At 42.1% G+C, this 20,197-nt stretch overlaps 2 protein-coding genes across 5 annotated transcripts in view; both read right to left on the reverse strand.

Annotated features, from left to right (window-relative positions):
• Window positions 1-13,456, reverse strand: part of LOC115169809 (receptor-type tyrosine-protein phosphatase N2) — a 160,058-nt gene extending 146,602 nt beyond the window's left edge. The window contains exons 1-2 of the mRNA XM_029725780.1: window positions 13,141-13,456; window positions 3,807-3,857 (exon numbers count right to left, since the gene is read on the reverse strand). Coding sequence (XP_029581640.1) covers window positions 3,807-3,857; window positions 13,141-13,225 — 136 coding nt within the window. The 5' untranslated portion in view covers window positions 13,226-13,456. The remainder of the gene's footprint in view (window positions 1-3,806; window positions 3,858-13,140) is intronic.
• Window positions 13,457-15,116: 1,660 nt separating this feature from the next.
• Window positions 15,117-20,197, reverse strand: part of LOC115169810 (extended synaptotagmin-2-B) — a 51,748-nt gene continuing 46,667 nt past the window's right edge. For all 4 annotated transcript variants that reach the window (XM_029725786.1, XM_029725785.1, XM_029725784.1 and 1 more), the window contains 8 exons: window positions 19,357-19,443; window positions 18,968-19,117; window positions 18,281-18,657; window positions 18,009-18,104; window positions 17,409-17,540; window positions 17,193-17,298; window positions 16,960-17,009; window positions 15,117-16,793 (listed from right to left, as the gene is read on the reverse strand). In XM_029725786.1, coding sequence (XP_029581646.1) covers window positions 16,745-16,793; window positions 16,960-17,009; window positions 17,193-17,298; window positions 17,409-17,540; window positions 18,009-18,104; window positions 18,281-18,657; window positions 18,968-19,117; window positions 19,357-19,443 — 1,047 coding nt within the window. In that variant the 3' untranslated portion in view covers window positions 15,117-16,744. The remainder of the gene's footprint in view (window positions 16,794-16,959; window positions 17,010-17,192; window positions 17,299-17,408; window positions 17,541-18,008; window positions 18,105-18,280; window positions 18,658-18,967; window positions 19,118-19,356; window positions 19,444-20,197) is intronic.

Consider the following 20,197-nt stretch of genomic DNA (forward strand, 5'->3'; position numbering starts at 1 on the left):
GTGTGTAGCCTACATTACTGTGCGTTCGTTCGTTTTCTTGTTTTGTTTTTTCAGTGTTCAAATAAAAGTAAAAATGAGCACTCAACCCGCTGCGCCTTGGTCCACTTCATACGACGCCCGTTACAATGGCAGCCAAGCATCATGTCACCAGAATAAGACCCTCTATATTTATTGGACAGAAGCATCAAGCTCATCACCTTGCACTTTCACCACCCTGTGAAGTTCATAACATTATTTTATATGTAGCCTAATAAACTGCATGCTTTCCCGAGTCGTGAGGGGAGGAGCACACAACATGTCATCATGTGACGCCAAATGTACTTATTATATCAATATTCGCGCATTAAAACCATTTCCACCACCATTTCTCGCATAATTAATTTTACAGACACAAAAAGATCCCACCTTGTCTATCGTATTTAGTTTTGTTGACATTTGGAAAGTTTACCTCCAAATTTGCTGTTTCCATCAGGCCTGTCGTGGCATTTTCTGTTCAACGTACTTTACTCGCATGAAAAACCTGGTTACTGTAATTGTTTTCAATTCAATTCATAGCAAAGAGGACTTTTAAACTTTTACTCAAGTATAATTTTAAACTTAAACTTTTACTGAAGTATAATTTTAAACTTAAACTTTTAAACTTTTACTCAAGTATAATTTTACTGTGTGACTTTTACTTGAGTAATTTTCTATTAGTATCACATTTGGGTACTTTTTCCACGACTGCACTTCAGATATGTTATCTGATAGGAACATCACACCTACCACATCAAACTGAAACTGGGTTAAGCAAATAGGGTGTGCATAGTGCACACATTCCACCACCTAAACTGATTTTCCACACCTTATTTGCACCTGACCTGACCTGACCACTCCAACACCTAGATAGAACCTAGCTGCCAGGGTTTCTTAAACTATGGGTGGGGACCCAAAGTAGGCCCTGAGCATGTGAGAGGTGAGAATAAATCTATAATCACACACTGTTTCTTCTTAATTTGGGTAGTTTAAGGACGATTTGGGTCACAGGACGGTCAATTGCTCATTTGGGTAAAAAAATGATATAGGCTACTGAAAATCTTGGGTCACATACAATACCTGTGAGTGACCACTAGGGAACAGTTTATAGAACAACGAGTAGGTCCCAAATTACAAAAGTAGTGCACTATATAGAGAATAGGGTGCCATTTGGGTCAGATCTTGACTGCAAACTCTTCCTTGCCATTATCTCTCTGTCCAGGTGTGCCTCCATCCATGCTGTTGAAGCCAGGTAACTGAGAATCATGAGATGAGCCTGGAATGTCACAGGTCATCCTGCTCCAAATTCAGGACTGCTCATCCTCAGACAACTATCACAGTGAAAATGTCAAGTCACTGATGAAACTTAGCCTCTCCACTGCCGACCGACCATTCAGACGGCCCTTTCCTGTTGTGTTCTATATCAAACCTGGGGTGCATCCCAAATGGCACCCTATTCCATTTATAGTGCACTACTTTTGATCCGGGCCCTATAGGGCTGGGAATAGGGTGCCATTTCAGACATACCCCTGTTGGTGGGGAGATGTGATCTAGAACATCCAAATGGCCAAACCCACTAATATGCCTCTCTATCTCAGGATCCAGGAAGCATCATCAGAAGCTGATGTTCAGTGTAAACAAGGAGTCATGTCAGTGTCTCTGATTACAAAAACATTTTTGTAGCTTGGTGGCGATTTCATCTGTCAGTTTCTTCCAAATCCTCATTTGTTTGACATAATAACCAAATTATAACAGTTTACAATAAGTTGCTCTTATGCCTGTGTAGTAACACTGTTACTCTATCAACATTGTATTATTACATAGTAGCCTACTGAGCTGTTGGGCACAAAGCAAGAACAACTGAGAGTCGTGGGCTGGCAAACCACCAGTAGCTTATCAACAAGCAGGAGATAAGAGGGGCTGTGTCCCATTATCACCCATTAGCCTCTCAGTGTGCGTCTCATTTCCCTGCCTGGAAACAACAGTATTAGGCTTTGTACCAAATGGCACCCTATTCTCTATGTAGGACACAACTTTGGGCCCTGGTCAAATGTAGTGCACTATATAAGGAATAATTTGCCATTTGGGACATCTATAGTGCTAGCTGTGGTTCTGTCCTGGGGAGCATGTGTGTCCTGATACTGCCACTCAGACAGACAATGTGCCTACCAGGCAGCGGCAGCGGCCCAGGGTAAATTGACAACTGTCATTAACACTGACTTGCTGTCACTGGCACACACCACATAGAGAAAGACAAAGGCTGAGCTGGTGGTGCTCACTCACTGTAGCTTTTCCACAACGTGGTCCAAAACTAACGTGTCAGCCAAACCTCAGCTCAGTTTACCTCAGTTGACAGTTATAGTAGCAGCTTCAAACAGGTAGTCAAAGAGAGAACGCGTCAGAGTGGCTGGCATACACTCAAAGCAGCACTTCCACCCAGTTGCTAGGCAGCACGTCAATCTACGCTGATCTTTTTTTGTCTGAAGGTTAACCATATTCAGACATTAGGAGTGGCGTAAAAATATGTACCATATCAGGCATAATATACTGTATGCAATGTTGTTCACATCAAATAAAGTTTTATGGCTCATATGATCTCAATTGCCAATACAGTATAGCTTAATTACTTTTGAAAGAAGGACCACCTAAATATGGACAGTGTGTTGATTTGATGTGTAGAACTACTTTGGTGCTATTGGTGACTCATTGGTAAGTGTGACTGAGTGTGTTGTGAAGGGTGTGAACAGCAACACCTACAATACAACCTACCTCCCTGTACTTTAACCCACACAGAACGAATAAAAGTTTTGAGATAACTTCACGAGAAGTTTAAATATATCTCCCACCTGGTATACCTACTAGGTCATCAGTTACATCAAATGAATAACAATATCCGCAAGTGAAAAACATTTATAATAGTCAACAGAACCATCAAATTATGGTCTGATAGGATATGTCAATTCAAGTGATTATATTTACATGGGAAGAACAATACTCATGAAACTATGTTCACCTCAAGGACAAAGTGTCTATCTAATATAGCCCATCAGACAGTATGCACTTTCCTCATTGAAAATGAGTGAATTCCTGACATAGGAGTGTTTTCCTATGACATATGGCCTGTTAAATGGAATAACCCAGGCGACAACCAGCGCAGACTAAACACAGACTGAGAGCTGAACTGGGCCAAAAATAGTTTAGCTATCAACATGATTTTTCCCCAGCAGCACAGGGCATTGTTTTATTCCTATCACAATGAGATCAGAGACAAGGCCACATTACAAATGATGAAAAGGTCCCAAATGGCACCCTATTCCTTATATAGTGCACTAATTTTGACCAAGTCTGAAAGGGCTCTGGTCAAAAGAAGTGCACTATAATGGGAATAAGGTGTCATTTGGGATGTAACCTAAACTAATGAATTCTGAGGGAGTAGAGGCCCAAAGAGAGCACACAGGAAGAGAGGTGGACTCCATCTCACCAGCTCCCTTAACTATTCTTTCCTGTGGTTGCACCCTGTGCATTCTAAACCATAGAAATACAATCTAATTCTAGTCCTGTGTTTTCTAGTCCTGTGTTCTGAACCAACCGTTCAAAGAGAAGAAGTGAGGAGAAAAGAGTCAGTTCAATAGATTTTCTTCTCCAATTGATCGTCATCACTTTCTCTGATATTGTGCCATGAATGTCCACTTCCTTTTAGATTAAAAATATTTCAGTGTCTACAGATGGCTTTGATTTGTGAGCTCTACTTTATAGCTGTATGGTATCTGAATGAAATGAAAATGGCTTACCGTTGACACAGATCTCGTATGGTGTGCACAACTCCTTCTCAAACAGACAACCTGTTGGAAAAGAGGAGAGAACAATTTGTACATTGCAACTTTATAATATCATGCTATCCTAAGACCCATCAACAATAGCCTACTGTACACATAGATGTATTGTACATCTCAGCTTTTTATAGATTCAGCTATTCTATAGGCTATAGCTGAATCTATAAAAAAGAGCAAAGATATACAATATAATATCCCACTTCCTGTGTGGGCGAGGCGTCATAGATTACAATGTCATGCAGCACTGCGTTTCACAGCTACAGCAGATAAACAGCACAGCCACAGGGCCATTATTCTAAGTTAACATTTAGGCCAGTCGTAAAACACAGACTGTTTCCCAAATGGCACCCTATTCCCTGCATCGTGCACAATGATTGACCAGAACCATATGGGCCCTGGTCAAAGAGTAGTGCACTAAATAGGGAATATGGTTCCATTTGGGACACAATCACAGTGTTCCAGGGTGATCCATCAACACAGAGGAGCAGGCTGCTGGGGGATGCTGTTTCTGTATCCATCTCACTAGGTGCTCCGGCAGCGGCAACCGGTCGTAACTGACATTCTGCTTAACAGGGATCTGACAGAACACACTGCCCTTAGGCCATATAATACACATCTTTGTACCATACATACAGCTAGAGGATGGGAGAGGGAGAGGAGGGGGAGAGGAGGACAGCCAGGAGAAGAGCAGGCCTAACAGGGCATAAAGTTCTCTCTCCATTTGACAACCCCTTACCCGCACTAAGAGGACACGATTTATAACCCTGTCCATAAATCCAATTGAACTGCAGTATCAAATCGGTATCAGGCCGGGGCCATAGCAGCTATACGGAGTGGGATGTGGGCGGCTGCATGGATCCACCTTCCTCAAGTTTATATAAATAATTGTTTCGTTATCTCTAGGTTTTTAGTGATTCCTTTTTCCCCCTCATGGTTCCTAAACACATTTTTTCATCATAAGGGATTTAGGAAGATACACTGTTTATTGTGGTTGGGAGCTGCTGACCCAAATGGCACCCCATTCCCTATGTAGTGCACTACTTTTGACCAGAGCCCTAGGGGAATAGGGTGCCATTTGGGAGCCAGTCTAGGATACTATGCTATATAAAGCAGTCTTGTCACAGCATGTGGTCGGCGGATGGGGGCTGAGGAAAGGGTCAGGGCCTGGGTTTACAGTCCACACAGCCAGCCCACCCACCATCCCCTGCAGTGTTTCTGGGGGTGTTTTGGGCTCAATATGTCACATTGCTGTCATACCACAGCAGCACCACTGGTGACACACTCCATAGGACACCCATACAGGACACCCCAGGCAGGGAGGCGTGGCCAATTATCCCTCTGACAAGATGGAGAGCGAAGACACAACGTGTGCTGTGCATCATACATACGTCACCACCTTCTGTAGTGGTTTCTACAGCCTTGGTGCTGATGTGACTGCATGCTAGCGATACTGACAAAAAATTGTATTTGTCTTTGAAATTGACATTTTTCAAGATCTGACATTTTTTAACATATTGAAAAATAGCGTACTTTTGAAGTTGAGTTTGAAAGATTTTGTGTGTACTTGTATGATTTAAGAAGGGATCCACGTACTCATTCTTAGACACAGACAGACAGACTCAGACTCCTTTCATCGTGGCGCTGCTACTGATGAAGGAGTCTGCCTTACTCTGCTCCTCCCTGTGTCTGTGTTTGGGAGAGAGCTGGTAGTGCGTAGGCAAAATAGAAGCATCTCAGAAGGACACAGCACCAAAACCAAACATCAAGAGAAGAGAGTGCCTGGCATACTGATCAACCTAATGAGCCTAGAGGTAACCTTGGGGGAAACTGAGGTAACCTTGGGGGAAACTAAGCGATAGCTGAAGTTGAATGTGAGGCTGATAACATCAATACTTTTTACTTAGAGTGGTGATATAGGGCATTATGACTCAATATGCCATGCATATAAAGGCTTTATGACTGCTTTATGAATGCTACATATCAACACAAAGTAAAATATTACCAAGATGTTATTTTTATAGGCACACACAAGTGAAGGATGAAGCTACTAAAAAAGGAATTCTGACAAATTAATAATTTAACAAAAGTGTGGGTGGTTTTCGACATGGCTGTCTTGGATTTGCTCTTTACTTGCAAAGGAATAAAGTTTGTCCATCTGGAAAATTAGATCTCTGTGTAAAAGACAGATGAATGACTCTATGTTTATTGGTATCTTAAAGGAGCATTAAAGATCTCATCCCAATATACTGACGGTTGTCACGCCTACTCCTGTTCCCTCTCTCCGGTCCGGGCTACTAACCATCGGTCTTGGCAACGCACATTACGCACACCTGGACTTCATCATGACCTAGATTACTTCCCCTTTATTTAGCCCTCAGCAGCCTCAGTCTTCAGGCCGTATTGGTTTTCTTCCCGTTCTGTAGGCTTCTCCTGTTTTGTTCATCTACTTATTCTCATTATTAAACTCACCTTCTGCACCTGCTTCCTGACTCCGAGCGTATACGTTACAGCCGTTGTTGCACAAATGGCTGCCGCCTGTTGATTGACATTGTCAGACATACACACTGTGTCTATATATTCTGTGTCTGTGTTCTTTGACTGTCAACATTAGCTAAAATAATTATTGAAGACAGAAAGAGCGTAGCCACACCATGGCTACACCTACAGAACACACAAAGGCTAAACAAGAGATCAAATAATGTTTCTGGAGGCTGCTGAATATTTGACCAAACAAAGTTACATTAAAAAAGCTGCCACAAGTCATACTGTGCACATTACTGTCATAACTCATAAAAACATCTATATTTCCACTGACTGTCAACCTTGATAAGACCTGTGTAGGGAGTGAACAGGGAGAGCGCCAGGGGGTAAAGTATGCCCTTATGGAAAAACCACATGAATTTCACAGAACACCGGACCTTTGTGAAGTTATTCTGACAACATGTAAAACAACATGTGATAACATGAAACTACACATGTTAAAATATGTGATCACATGTGAAGTTTCACATGAAATGTCATGTTATTTTCCACATGTGAAATGATGTGACTCTCCACATACGTTGTTCTTTCTGTAAGGGGGAGCTGTAACCATTGTGGTAACTGCTCTGCGGTACGCCCCTGTAACTATATCTGCTGTTGCGATTCAAGGCAGATCAAACAAAGACAACAGTAAAGCCCTCCCCCTCCTCTCCATCATATTTGTCACTTGACATTTAGTTTGAGTCATTGCATTCATGTCCACCCCTTATTGTAAAGTGAATTATAGTAGCCATCCTTTTCCCTGAGGTGTGCCCTTGTTTACAACACATGTCAGTTCTTGTTACATTTTCTCTTGTTTTTAACATGGCCCTATTTTGGCTCTGAAGACATACAGTAAAATGTTACTATACAATGTTTCAGAGACAGACATACTGTCACGTCCTGACCAGTATAAAGATTATTTGCTATTGTAGTTTGGTCAGGACGTGGCAGAGGGTATTTTGTTTATGTGTTTCGGGGTGATGGTTTATGTAGTAGGGTGTTTGATTTATTATTTCCGGGTTTTTTGGTCACTGCTCTGTGTTAGTCTATTTCTATGTTCTTTCTAGTTAGTCTGTTTCTATGTTTAGTTAATTGGGGTGTGGACTCTCAATTGGAGGCAGGGGTTGTCTAGTTGCCTTTGATTGAGAGTCCTATATATTAGGGTGGGTTTGTGGGAGGTTGTGCTTGTTTAGCTGTCTAAATACAAGACTGTATTTCGTCGTTCATCATTTTTGTGATTTTTGTATACGTGTTTGTTTGGTTTTCCTTCTTTCTCCTATTAAAAGAAGATGAGTATACAACCCGCTGCGTTTTGGTCCTTTCCAGACGACAACTGTTACAGAACCTCCCACCACAAATGGACCAAGCAGCGGAGTAAGGAGCAAGGGGAATTCAATATGGACTGGCGGGAGAAATGGACGTGGGAGCAGATTCTGGCTGGAGAGGGCCCATGGAGGAAGTCTGGTGAGGACCGGGAACGCTACCGAGGAACACAACTGGCGTTTAAGCCCGAGAGGCAGCCCAGATAAAAAAAATTGGGGGGGCACATGGGTAGTTTGGCTGGGCGAGGTTTGAGCCCCAGGCCAAATCCCCGTACCTTTTCTGGGCAACCAGTGAATGGACAGGTCCCGTGCTTCGGGGTAATGGGTACTGTGGCGAGGCCAAGTATTTTTAGGCCGGTACGCACAATACCAGCGCCCCGCATTTGCCAGGAGGAAGTGGGCATCCAGCCAGTTAGAGCGATGCCAGTTCTGCGCTCGAGACTGCCAGTACGCCTCTACGGACCAGTGCGTCAGCCCAGTCCGACTCGTCCTGTTCCCGCTCCCCGCACTAACCCTGAGGTGCGTGTCCCCAGGCTGATACCTCCAGTACCAGCACCACGCATCAGGCTTCTAGTGCGTCAACCCAGTCCGACTCGGCCTGTTCCCGCTCCCCGCACTAGCCCTGAGGTGCGTGTTCCCAGGCTGATACCTCCAGTACTAGTACCACGCATCAGGCTTCTAGTGCGTCAACCCAGTCCGACTCGGCCTGTTCCCGCTCCCCGCACCAGCCCTGAGGTGCGTGTCCCCAGACTGGCACATCCAGTACCAGTACCATGCATCAGGCTTCCAGTGCGTCAGCCCAGCCTCGAGAGTTCGGCACCAGTGTGCGGTCCAGAGTATCCGGGAACCAGTGTGCGGTCCAGAGTATCCGGCACCAGTGTGAGGTCCAGAGTATCCGGCACCAGTGTGTGGTCCAGAGTATCCGGCACCAGTGTGCGGTCCAGAGTATCCGGCACCAGTGTCTAGTCCGGAACCGAGGGAGACTGCCTGCGACCCGGAACCGAGGGAGACTGCCTGCGACCCGGAACCGAGGGAGACTGCCTGCGACCCGGAACCGAGGGAGTCTGCCTGCGACCCGGAACCGAGGGAGTCTGCCTGCAACCCGGAACTGAGGGAGTCTGACGATTCGGAACTAGATATGATTAACTGTATATCGAATGAGTCTGCCTTCAGTATGGAACGGAAGAGGTCTGCCGATGATCCGGAACGAGGGGAGTCTGCCTACGGCCCGAAACTGATCAAGTCTGTCTGCATTCTGAAGGACAGTTGGCCGGAGCCAGAACCACCTCCGGTATAGGTGGGTTGGGGAGGGGGGGTGTAGCACAGGTGCCGTCGTTGACGGCAGCCACCCTCCCTTCCCTCCCTTTAGTTTAGGGGGAATTTTTCTTTTTGTTGTTGTTTTTTTTATTTATTTATGAGGTGCATCCGGGGTCTGCACCTTTAGGGGGGGGGGGGGTACTGTCACGTCCTGACCAGTATAGAGATTATTTGCTATTGTAGTTTGGTCAGGACGTGGCAGAGGGTATTTTGTTTATGTGTTTCAGGGTGATGGTTTATGTAGTAGGGTGTTTGATTTATTATTTCCGGGTTTTTTGGTCACTGCTCTGTTAGTCTATTTCTATGTTCTTTCTAGTTAGTCTGTTTCTATGTTTAGTTAATTGGGGTGTGGACTCTCAATTGGAGGCAGGGGTTGTCTAGTTGCCTTTGATTGAGAGTCCTAAATATTAGGGTGTGTTTGTGTTTGTGGGAGGTTGTGCTTGTTTAGCTGTCTATGCCTGACAAGACTGTATTTCGTCGTTCATCATTTTTGTGATTTTTGTATACGTGTTTGTTTGGTTTTCCTTCTTTCTCCTATTAAAAGAAGATGAGTATACAACCCGTTGCGTTTTGGTCCTTTCCAGACGACAACTGTTACACATACTCTCTACAGTATAGCATGTTACTACCTATAGTTTCATCCTATTTTTGTGTTATTTTGAAATCCACAGCTGCATGGGTTTTACTCTCTCTGGTCACAGATTGTTTGTGGTGGTCTTTGATACAAGTAATACAATTTAAAGATGCACTCCGGGATCTTAAGCACAAGAAATGTGTAACATATTGCACAAATTTGATTAGTAACCTATCATATAAATTGCTAAATTCTTAACATATCACACAAATTGGATGATGTAGTACAAAAACAACGGGGATCCGTTTTGGCTCGTGAGCACCACTTTCAAAACTACTGGCTGAAATTATACAAAGGTTTGAGAGTGAATCTTTAACATGCCAAATAACTTATTACAAACAGAGCAAAACATATAAACATAGAAACCAATGTGATTTTGGTATTTTTAACCAGTCTGATTTGTAATTTGTGTCCTTCTGAGCTTTGCTCTGTGGGTTTTATGGCCATATGCCTATGGAGTGTGAATAGGTTGAGGGCAGAACACCAGACAAATAACAACTGGTAATAGGGGATGGATTTTTCAATCTACTTCACCCTGTGTGCAAAGAGCACTTTCCTTACCATGGCTTTAACGCTGCCAAGCAGCATAACCATTTCAACCTGTTATCTCTCTAACAAACAAGAGTCCAAGTCCACTTCCCAAATGGCACTGTATTCCCTTTAAATAGAGTGCCATTTGGGACGCAGTCCATAAGTTTACAGTTATTATCTTTGTGGAAATTGAGTCACACACTCCAAATAACTTAACCCATCGGCCTGACTAGAAATACTTAGAATAGAGGGAAACCAAATCAAATATTGCAATCATTAGCTCACCAAGGCCTCAAAAGGTCTTCCCATGCATGCCTGTGCACCCGTGTCCATAGAAATAGGTATTAACATCTTTAATTCATGCTGATTGTTCAGTTGCATATGCACATAGACTGACGACTATCAAGGCTGACATCACCTGACTGCCGTGTATACAGGGAAACTACATGGACAGGAAGATATACTGACATGACCCCGACACAGCATGTTCTCATGAAATACCAAAGCTGCAGAACAGTCTGAGCAATATGAAAATGCCCTTACCTATTGTGATAGGCCTTTTATTCGATGCCTGAGGTAGTGTTATATATGGAGCCAATTTAATGCCAATAATAATGAGTTGAAATGCTTAATATCCATAAACCAAACAACTAAAAACTGAAAGCAAAAGGGAATAAATGTGCCTTGAGATCAAGAAAAGTGAACAGTGGATACAAGCTTTGGCTGAGACTTCAGAGGATTGAGAAAAGCTTTGTGTATCGTGTCCATGCTCCAGTCTGGTGGACCAATGCTGGAGCTTTGGATCAGGCAGTCAGTCTCAGGATGTGAGAGGAGGGGATGAGAGCAGGAGGGTGTTACGGGGGGCAGTTAGTAAGGCACCATGAACACACAGAGATTACTATCAATTTAAGGAGCTTTGTGTGAGCACACCTCCTGATTGAAACTGTTATTTTCCACGGTAGTTCTGTCAAGGTCCACAAACAATGGAGCAAATTTCAGGACTGCTATTCCAAACCACTATCGGTGTACCCCTCTAAATTGACCAATTGAAAGTTGATTGTTTTTCACCTTCCAGTTTAACCCTGTACTCAGACAAGTTACATCTCTGTAGGCTGTTGGTTCCCAGTCACCATGGCTACAGTGGGGGTGATAATGCCCTCTCTTCTTTCTCCCTGCTGTCATTGGGGAATTGATCCAAGAATGCTTTCAACTTAAGCCACCAATCCAGGAAGAAACTCATTACTTAAAGAAGCAACACAACAACATAGGTTTAGTTTACCAGTAGGCCTCTTCATCTGATTGTAAATCAGCAATCGCACATAAGTGACACTACAGCCAATTAAGAAATGCTTTTGATCAACTGACACAATAAGTGAAAGTGACTCAGCCAGTGGAGCATAGGCGTCCAAAAATAAACACAGGAGCTTTTAAATCAGTGTATTATTGTTCTCCTCTGAGTGTGCTGGCAGACCGACCACTCCATTAACTGCAACCCAAAATAACATTTTGAACATTATGGGGCTCTTTCCCTGACCCTAAAACCTACACTAAAAGGCAGACTCAATGGAGATTCTCCATGAAAGGGGGTTTTAGGCCAGGACTAGACTTAATCTGTCTCTTGGAAAACGACCCTACATCCCATGCAATGAAACCAATGGGAAGTGATACAGGCAAGGCAGTGTATTGTACAATACGGTTCATAATAGAGTAAATGCTATGGAGGGTAGAACAGCTAGAGTGAGCTGGTGATACGAAGGCTGCTCTTGTACCTGTGCTGTAACACCGTAATTACTAGGCTACATGGCTACAACATGTTTATACAATATTAATATGGTCATAATAGCACAGGTGTAATCCGATGAATAATGTTAAGTGTTGTAGATTTGTCCATGGCATTGTGTATATATTTCTTAGCAACTTTTCTAACACAGTATGCTATTACTGTACTTGATCTTTATAATATAGTATTTAGAACAATTCCCTGAATTATAGTGTGTCAAACAAGGGCAAGTTATCAAAGTCAATGAAAAATCCACACTATAGCATGGTGGCAGTTATCAAAAATGCAATTACATTTTTTATGAGGCTACAACATTAAATTGAAAGGTGAATAAGTGAAATGTAAATACAGGGAAATCACTGTTTGATATGACACGGTTTGATATGAAAAATATGGTTTCTAAGGGCTGAGTATTGCATTACATAGCCTATACAGAATAGTAGCCTATGTAAGTAAAAAATAAAGCGTTTAAACTATATAACAAATGGTCCAACCATAGCCTAACACTAAAAGGAGGCGTTTTAAAATCGGATTTCTTTACATCTCTCTTCTTAAAATGCGTCTCTTTTTAATCATAGATATGGCTACAAACTAATGGGTTTTGGAAGGTTTGGAGCCTAATAATGTGTTGGTTTTCCTCCAAATGAGCATAGCTACCCTCCATGGTCGCCACAGCAGGCATGTTGCCTTGGATACTACCACAGCTTTTTCCCTCACTGACTCTCACCATCTCCGTGATGGAAAGACAGACAGCAAACGCAGCACGGTGGCCTAACGTGATTCTCTGCTATTTCCCCCTGCAAAATAGCTATGCTGTATCCTAAATAATGGCATTTATTCCATTAGAAAACAGTTAGGCTACTCAGTAGCTATTAAAATAGTCATCGTTAAAAGTAGTAAACACTTGATATTGATATATTGACAGGTGCGTTTTAGCTTGCACATGTTAAAGACGTACATGCAAACAACATGTCTAAACAATAATATAGGCCTACATCATAGCCTATTTCTTGCACATTTTTCTATATTACACCGAACCCCATATTATAGATATAGCTGTTAGCCTCTCTCTTAAACAAGAACTGCAGTCGTACAGTAGGCTATTCCGCGCCTTTCCCAGCTGCCTAATGTCCAATACAATTTGGACATTATGATCCTTCAGATAAATACATGTAGGCTACTCACCGAATTTCCTGTCTGCAGAGGCTAAAAAATAGGGTTGGGGAGCAAGGAGGACGAGAAGAATGTAAATCGAATCCATGTTTCTCATTCTTGATCCATGACACACATGCGGTAGTTAACAATCCATGTCTATGGTTTCGTTTCGTTTTATGAAAGGAGAGAGGAGAGACAGAATCAGGGAGAGAAAATCAGGGAGAGAGATGGAGGTTGGAAGGTATGGGGAGGATGCAGGACGATTCAGGCAGCTCCATTGGTCTCGGCTCCTGCAGTAAGTCTCACTACGACGATCAGCACTATGAACAGACAAGCGTTGGCCCCTCCTAGCTGACGCCAAGCAGAAGCGCACCTGCGCGTCATTGAGCGCACACCATAACACAGCCCACCTAAATGTCTTTATTAACCAATTATAAGAGGCACGTGTCAATAGAAGATGTTCACTGATAATAAAAATATTGATATTATTATAGTTTGGTACTGTACTAAATAACCTAGACTGTTCCACTTTGTAAAATGTTCCTGAAAAGTATTGAACAGCCGAATTAATATGCGCCAATTGCCAATATGCGCCTTCTGTTATAATGTAGGACAGGGCTGTTCAATGTCGGTCCTGAAGGGCAGAAACACTTCTGGTTTTCATCCTCTCCGTCTAATACGGGACTAATTTAGGCCTGGGACATCAGGTGATTGCAATTAACTACCAGGTAGAAAAAAACGTAAGTGTTTTGGCCCTCCAGGACCTGAATTTTAAAGGACCTGCTTTACTATAGGAAGTATAACCAGTTGACCTACTGCATGTATACTATGAGGGCACGTGAAGAAAATCCCAATGAACAGCATTTGTTCCAGGAAATCCCTTTGAACATTGGATATACCTTTCTAGCATGACTCACTCTCTCCCTCTCATACCGTAAGTCTCAGGGTATGACACCCCATCATCGTTCCGTGGCAGCTCATAGGTTCCCTCTATCATGCAATAACACATCACATCTGATATTGGCGCGTCCTGCCTTGGTATCCTCTTCAATCTGAGACCTTAATTCTGTAGAAGACCAAGGTCAAGTTAGTTTTATAGAAGATATTCGGGAGATGTTTTTTCTCTCGTCAATAGCTATTGAATCAAGCATGCCATGACTATGAATATAGCGTTACCTCGGTTAGAAGACCTACTGTAGACTTTGAAAAGAGAGATGACAAATGTGGGAATGGAGAACTGTCAGGTGGTTTGAGTTGACTGATACATCTATCTCCCTGAAATGAATAACCAGATAAATAAAGGTAAACCAAGGCAATACAAATGCGTCAATAGTTGACTCATCCATTCAGGGAGTCAGTCATCGTGAGCACACCGACACACCATTTACAAATAACTATCCCTCAAAATGTTTGCACATTACATATTTTTGAAGGCGCTTGTGACTCATGTCGTGTTCATCTCATATCGGAAACTTGGAAATATATTACTTGCTTACTCATTGTAGAAAGATCGCTACGTTTACACAGGACCACAATTCTGTATTTTGTTCCCCACGAATTGATCTTTGACCAATCACATCAGATTTTTTTCAAAGCAGCTCTTTCTAGTTAGAGAAAAAATATCAGAATTGGGTTGCCTGTCTAAACGCAGCACATGATAGCCGAGTTCCCCACTTGGGAAGTATCAGAATCCACCAATAGGAAGCTCTAAGCAAATAATTTACGTTAGTTTTAACTAGGAGGTGCCGAGTATCCGACAAGACATGAACACGGCATCGTTTGCGGTGAGCAAACTCGTGCATTATTAAAAGGGCCCACAAGATGACATCAATACACCTACATTGATTTGATGAAAACAAGACGAATACGATTCAATTAATGAAAACAAGAAACAAGACAAATAAATGAAAACAAGACAAATAAATGAAAACAAGCATTAGTGCAAAATCAGCGCAATAAACGTTTGATAACAGTGGGACATTAGAATGAAGTCTATGGAGTCAAAGTAATATACAGCTTATTGCTGTGCATACAGCAAAAGCTCTTTATTATTTAAAAGACATAAGTAGAAATTCTCAAACATGGAAACCGTAACAGCTTCTTTATACTTTAAAATATCTTAATATTTGTGGATTTAAGGCACAAGATAAATAAAGTACATGGAGAAGGCGAACCAGTTCAGAACAAGAGGATAAGAATTTGACTTCAGAGACCGTTTTCATTTGATGGCTTACACATAGGTAGGCATCCAACTAGTTTAAAAAAGGACAGAGGTTTGAGAACACAAATCATAACTAATACATTAGGTTACACGCCAATATGGTACAGTCTAAACATGGTACAATCTGAAATGTTTTCCATTAATATGCATAATTAATGGGGTAACCGGATACAATAGGGTCATACCCGCAACGTAAACCAAAACAATTCCTTAATCCTTATCATGTGGGGTTTTTTTTGCAAGCGATTGCATTAAAGAGAAGCTTTGAATAAGATATGCATGCTGAAATGTGTTTGTAATACAAAAACAGAATTAAGACTGGTATATTTATTGATCACAAACATGATACATATATTTCACCATCCATACATAATTGATCTGTCCTGATTTCAGAGTTGGAAAATCAATTATGATAAGCCACAATGATTTGAAGAAGGCTGGAATATTCCTGTGAGGTTAACTAGATCAAGTTCTGTTATTATTACTGTTCCTAAACACTATGATTTGAAAGACTTTAAATAAGGAAACAAATACTGTGCAAACATGCATACATATTTGGCTTAGTTAAAACCCCATGTAGGCAATAAAATGAAACACTTGTGTCTTTGGTGGCCAAGTACTGTACTAGGTGCATTCTTTAACTTAGAGGAGAGACTGTCAACTTGTAGCCATGCTCTGACAAAGTTATTTTTAGATTGTAGAGTTTATACGTAGTTTGTTTAATTCTAAAAATGAAATGGTAATTTTGACCAAGCGAAACCTCCCTCTACTAACACTGTAATAAACCTCTTCTTTAGTCCTCATTGTACATATATGTTGTACATTCTCCACATAAACCAAGGCGGTTAAACCTGCTGTCACAGCCGTAACAAGAAAATAGATATTTTGTTACAGTCCTCAATAATTTCCTCTTTAAATATGGAATTCTTTTTTCATTCATTTTAACACCACATACTCCCTTCTTACTATTGCACTGGAGAGTTTCTAAGTGGGCAGCGATAACGATGCAACTGATGTGTAGAAATGAATATCAAAAGCTTATTTTTTTTACAATTGCGCGTCATGTAAATAATAATAACCGTAATTAAAAAAGGGAAAACAAATAGAAGATTTGCCCACGGGCTTAAAAGCAACTGTATGGAAAAGGCAGTTACGTTTGTAAAAGATTTGGGCTGTATGTGTCATGCGTCTCAGAGTAGGAGTGCTGATCTACGATCATGTCCCCCCTGTCTACGTAATCTTATTTATTATGGATTCATGTCCATATTATCTTATTTATTCTGATCTAAAAGGCCAAACTGATCCTAAATCAGCACTACTCTGAGATCCTTGACACATGCGGACTCTGGTTGCAATGATACATGGTTGAAGACTTGGTTAGGTTAGGTCCTCCTCTAACTTTCATGGTGTAGTCTATAGCTGCTGAAGAGGTTTTTTCAGCCCATCTTCACTCAACTCATACCTAGTGGCAAAGACAGACATTGTTATAAAGCAGGAATAACAAACATACATTTACATTAACTACGCGTAATTCTTTGTACCTCAAATGGTGTGATGAGAACAAATAATGTCTCAATTTGTTTGAGAACAAGTAAACATGACTGTATTTTTCAGCTATTTCCACTAACCATTGTGTCCATCCTTTTGCGATATCCTCGTAAGTCAGATCCACAAGAACCTGTCAGGATGACATGACATGACGGAGGAAGGGTGAGACTTGGACAGGTAAATAAGAAAGAGTGATTGCAAAGTTTCCCTGTGAATCAGCAATAATGTGTTTTCACAGTTATGTCATCCAATAATGGACAAGGTATGCATGTATAGACACAGTGCTGTTGTAAGAGGACAGGTCCAGTCTCACCTTCCCCAGCAGCCCTTTGTGTTTGGAGAAGATATTTCCTCCGTTCTTTACCGCCACGTCCAGAGTCCTCCTGTGTAGCTCCACGATCGACACACTGAACTCAAATCTGACAACACACACAAACACAATTCAATTACACAATGATTACCAGCACACCACCAGTAAATCCATTGATGTCTGATGGTAAGAGTAGTAAAGAGGAATGTCGAAACTTACATCTGGTCATAGACAGGGTTCAGTGTCTTCTTGTGCGTGTGGGTTTTCCTCCTCCCAGACCTTCGCTTGTCAGGTAGAAGATAGAGCCGCACGTATGGATCTGACAAGTGATCTGTGAACGCAATCAGGTTTCTGTGGGGAGAGAGAGAGAGACATGAAAACACAGAAATAGAGAGGGACAGACCGATAACGTGGACTATCCAGGGATAGAATAGATCCATTCAGGGCAGCTACCGTAGCTCGTCAGTCACCTCATTACATGTGCCCTCCTGGAGTCTGAAGTGTAAATCAATGTCCTATTGCGAACTGAGTAGTTTGACACAATTAAGTTAGCTGGATCACATCCTTTGAGTTAAAAGAAAACTATTGAGCATTAATTGTGTGATCAAATAAAAAAAAGCTTGTACTGTACATTTAAAATAGAATGGATACAGCTGATACAACCGGCACCTTGTCCAATACTTAGTGTATAAACTAACTACAGTCCTGCATGCTACAGTCCTGCAAGTGTCCCAAATGGCACCCTATTCCCTATATAGTGCACTACTTTTAACCAGAGCTCCATTTGCCCTGGTCTAAATCTCCCGTCATGTCTCTTACCGACAGGCGTGCACCACCACGATGAGCTTGTTCCTCTGAGAGCTGTGTCTGACAGTCAACTGCACTTCACCCAGGGGGAAATTACTGGCTGAGCCACTGTGGACAGAGACACACAGAGACGAATCTGATCACATTAGGTCTGTAATATAATCTGCAAGTTAGTCAATAATTCTGAATTTTATGCTTTAATTATGTCACAATGTGGTGTGTATGTGCACGTGCCTGCGTGTATCAATGTGTTTTTGTGTGTGCTTGCTTTCATGCATGCTTACTTCTGCAGCTCTCTCAGCCTCTGCTGGAGCTCCTGTGTGGCGTAGGGGTTGGAGATGTCTGAGGCGATGCTGGGGGTTGACCCCCTGTGGGCCAGGTGTTTCTGAGAGCCTGAGATGGCCAGGTTGGAGGTGCTCCTACCTGCGTCGGCCAGGCCGATGCCTACCGGTCCCCCTGAGTAGGGCTCGTCATCCCCCCCTCTCCTGTGGAGCTCCTGGGTGGAGGCGGCCACAGAGCTGGGGAGGTCTAAGACAGGGACAGGGTTGGGGGGTTCGGAGACTAGCGGTCTCTTCATGGGAATGGGGTTACTAGTGCTAGCCTTACGAACCTGCACCGAGGACGTCTGGTCTGACGCTATCAGCTTCTCCAGACACAGAACCTGCAGAAGTGGGATATAGAGGTTGGAGAGGGTTAAAAATAATCATATGAGACAAATTGCTTGTCTTTATTGAAGAATGTGTAGTATATCGTTTTTTATTTTTAAGCAAAAATGTAAAATAATTGCAGTCAGGTTAAACATTGAACATTTAGCAGGGAAAGTACTAAGGTGAATATGACTACGTACCAAATGGCAACCTATTCCCTGCATGGGCCCTGGTCAAAAGAAGCGCACTATATAGGGAATAGGGTGCTAATTTGGGACATAGACAATGTAAAAGAGCCCTCTTCAGACCCTCATGGAACCTTACCCTCAGTGCAATCTTTATCTTGAGGGTGCAGCTGGGCCCAGAGTTCTTGAGAGGGAAGCGCTGGTGTAGTGTCATTTCCTCAGCCTCTAGGAGACGGACCAGGGGCAGGTTCAGAGTCCCCAGGGAACACTCATGTTTCTCATCCTTCACCTGAGGAGAATGGGACACACCACAGCCACAGCACAAATCGCATCAAACTTCACAGCAAAACAATTAGAGGCAAACTAGAGGCAAAGATGTCTTAAAACACTGATGAACGTGATTTAAAAAACAGCAGACCAAATCCACTCCTCCTCACATCATAGCCACAGATATCAAATCAGACACAAAAGCCATACCAAATAGCTGACATTTTGAGGTCACTCAGGAGGAAAAGCATGCTTATCTACCTCGACCTCCAGCTCTTGGCATTTGGGGTTGTGGATGAGGAAAGTAAACGCCTCTTCCCATACAGGCTCGTTGGTCTTATACCTCGTCTGGTTAGGGAAGGAGGATAATGTTAGAGACTGTATATCAGCAAGGACATATTCTATTCACATTGCACTGGAAATTCCTCTGGATTTTATATGGTTAATGTAACCAGTGTTAGAAAAAGTACCCAACTGACATACTTGAGTAAAAGTAGAGATACCATAATTGAAAATTACTCAAGTAAAAAAGTGACAGTCACCCAGTAAAATACTACTTGAGTAAAAGTCTAAAAGTATTTGGTATTAAATATACTTATGTACTTTTGGGTGTCAGGGAAAATGGATGGAGTAAAAACTACATTACTTTCTTTAACTTCTTCAGGATCGGTGGGTCCCCTACAGGGCGGTTGAGCTAACATAGGCTAATGCAATTAGCATGAGGTTGTCAGTAACAAGAACATTTTCCAGGACATAGACATATCTGATATTGGCAGAAAGCTTAAATTCTTGCAAATGTAACTGAACTGTCCAATTTAGAGTAGCTATTACAGTGAAATAATACCATGCTATTGTTTGAGAGTGCACAGTTATGAACTTGAAAAGTTATTAATAAACCAATTAGGCACATTTGGGCAGTCTTGATACAACATTTTTAACAGAAATGCAATGGTTCATTGGATCAGTCTAAAACTTTGCACATACACTGCTGCCATCTAGTGGCCAAAATCTAAATTGAGCCTGGGCTGGAATAATACATTACAGCCTTTCTCTTGCATTTCAAAGATGGTACCAAAAAAATGGCTGTTTTTTTTCTTTGTAT

This window comes from Salmo trutta, chromosome 31, assembly GCF_901001165.1.
Source record: "Salmo trutta chromosome 31, fSalTru1.1, whole genome shotgun sequence".
NCBI lineage: Eukaryota > Metazoa > Chordata > Actinopteri > Salmoniformes > Salmonidae > Salmo > Salmo trutta.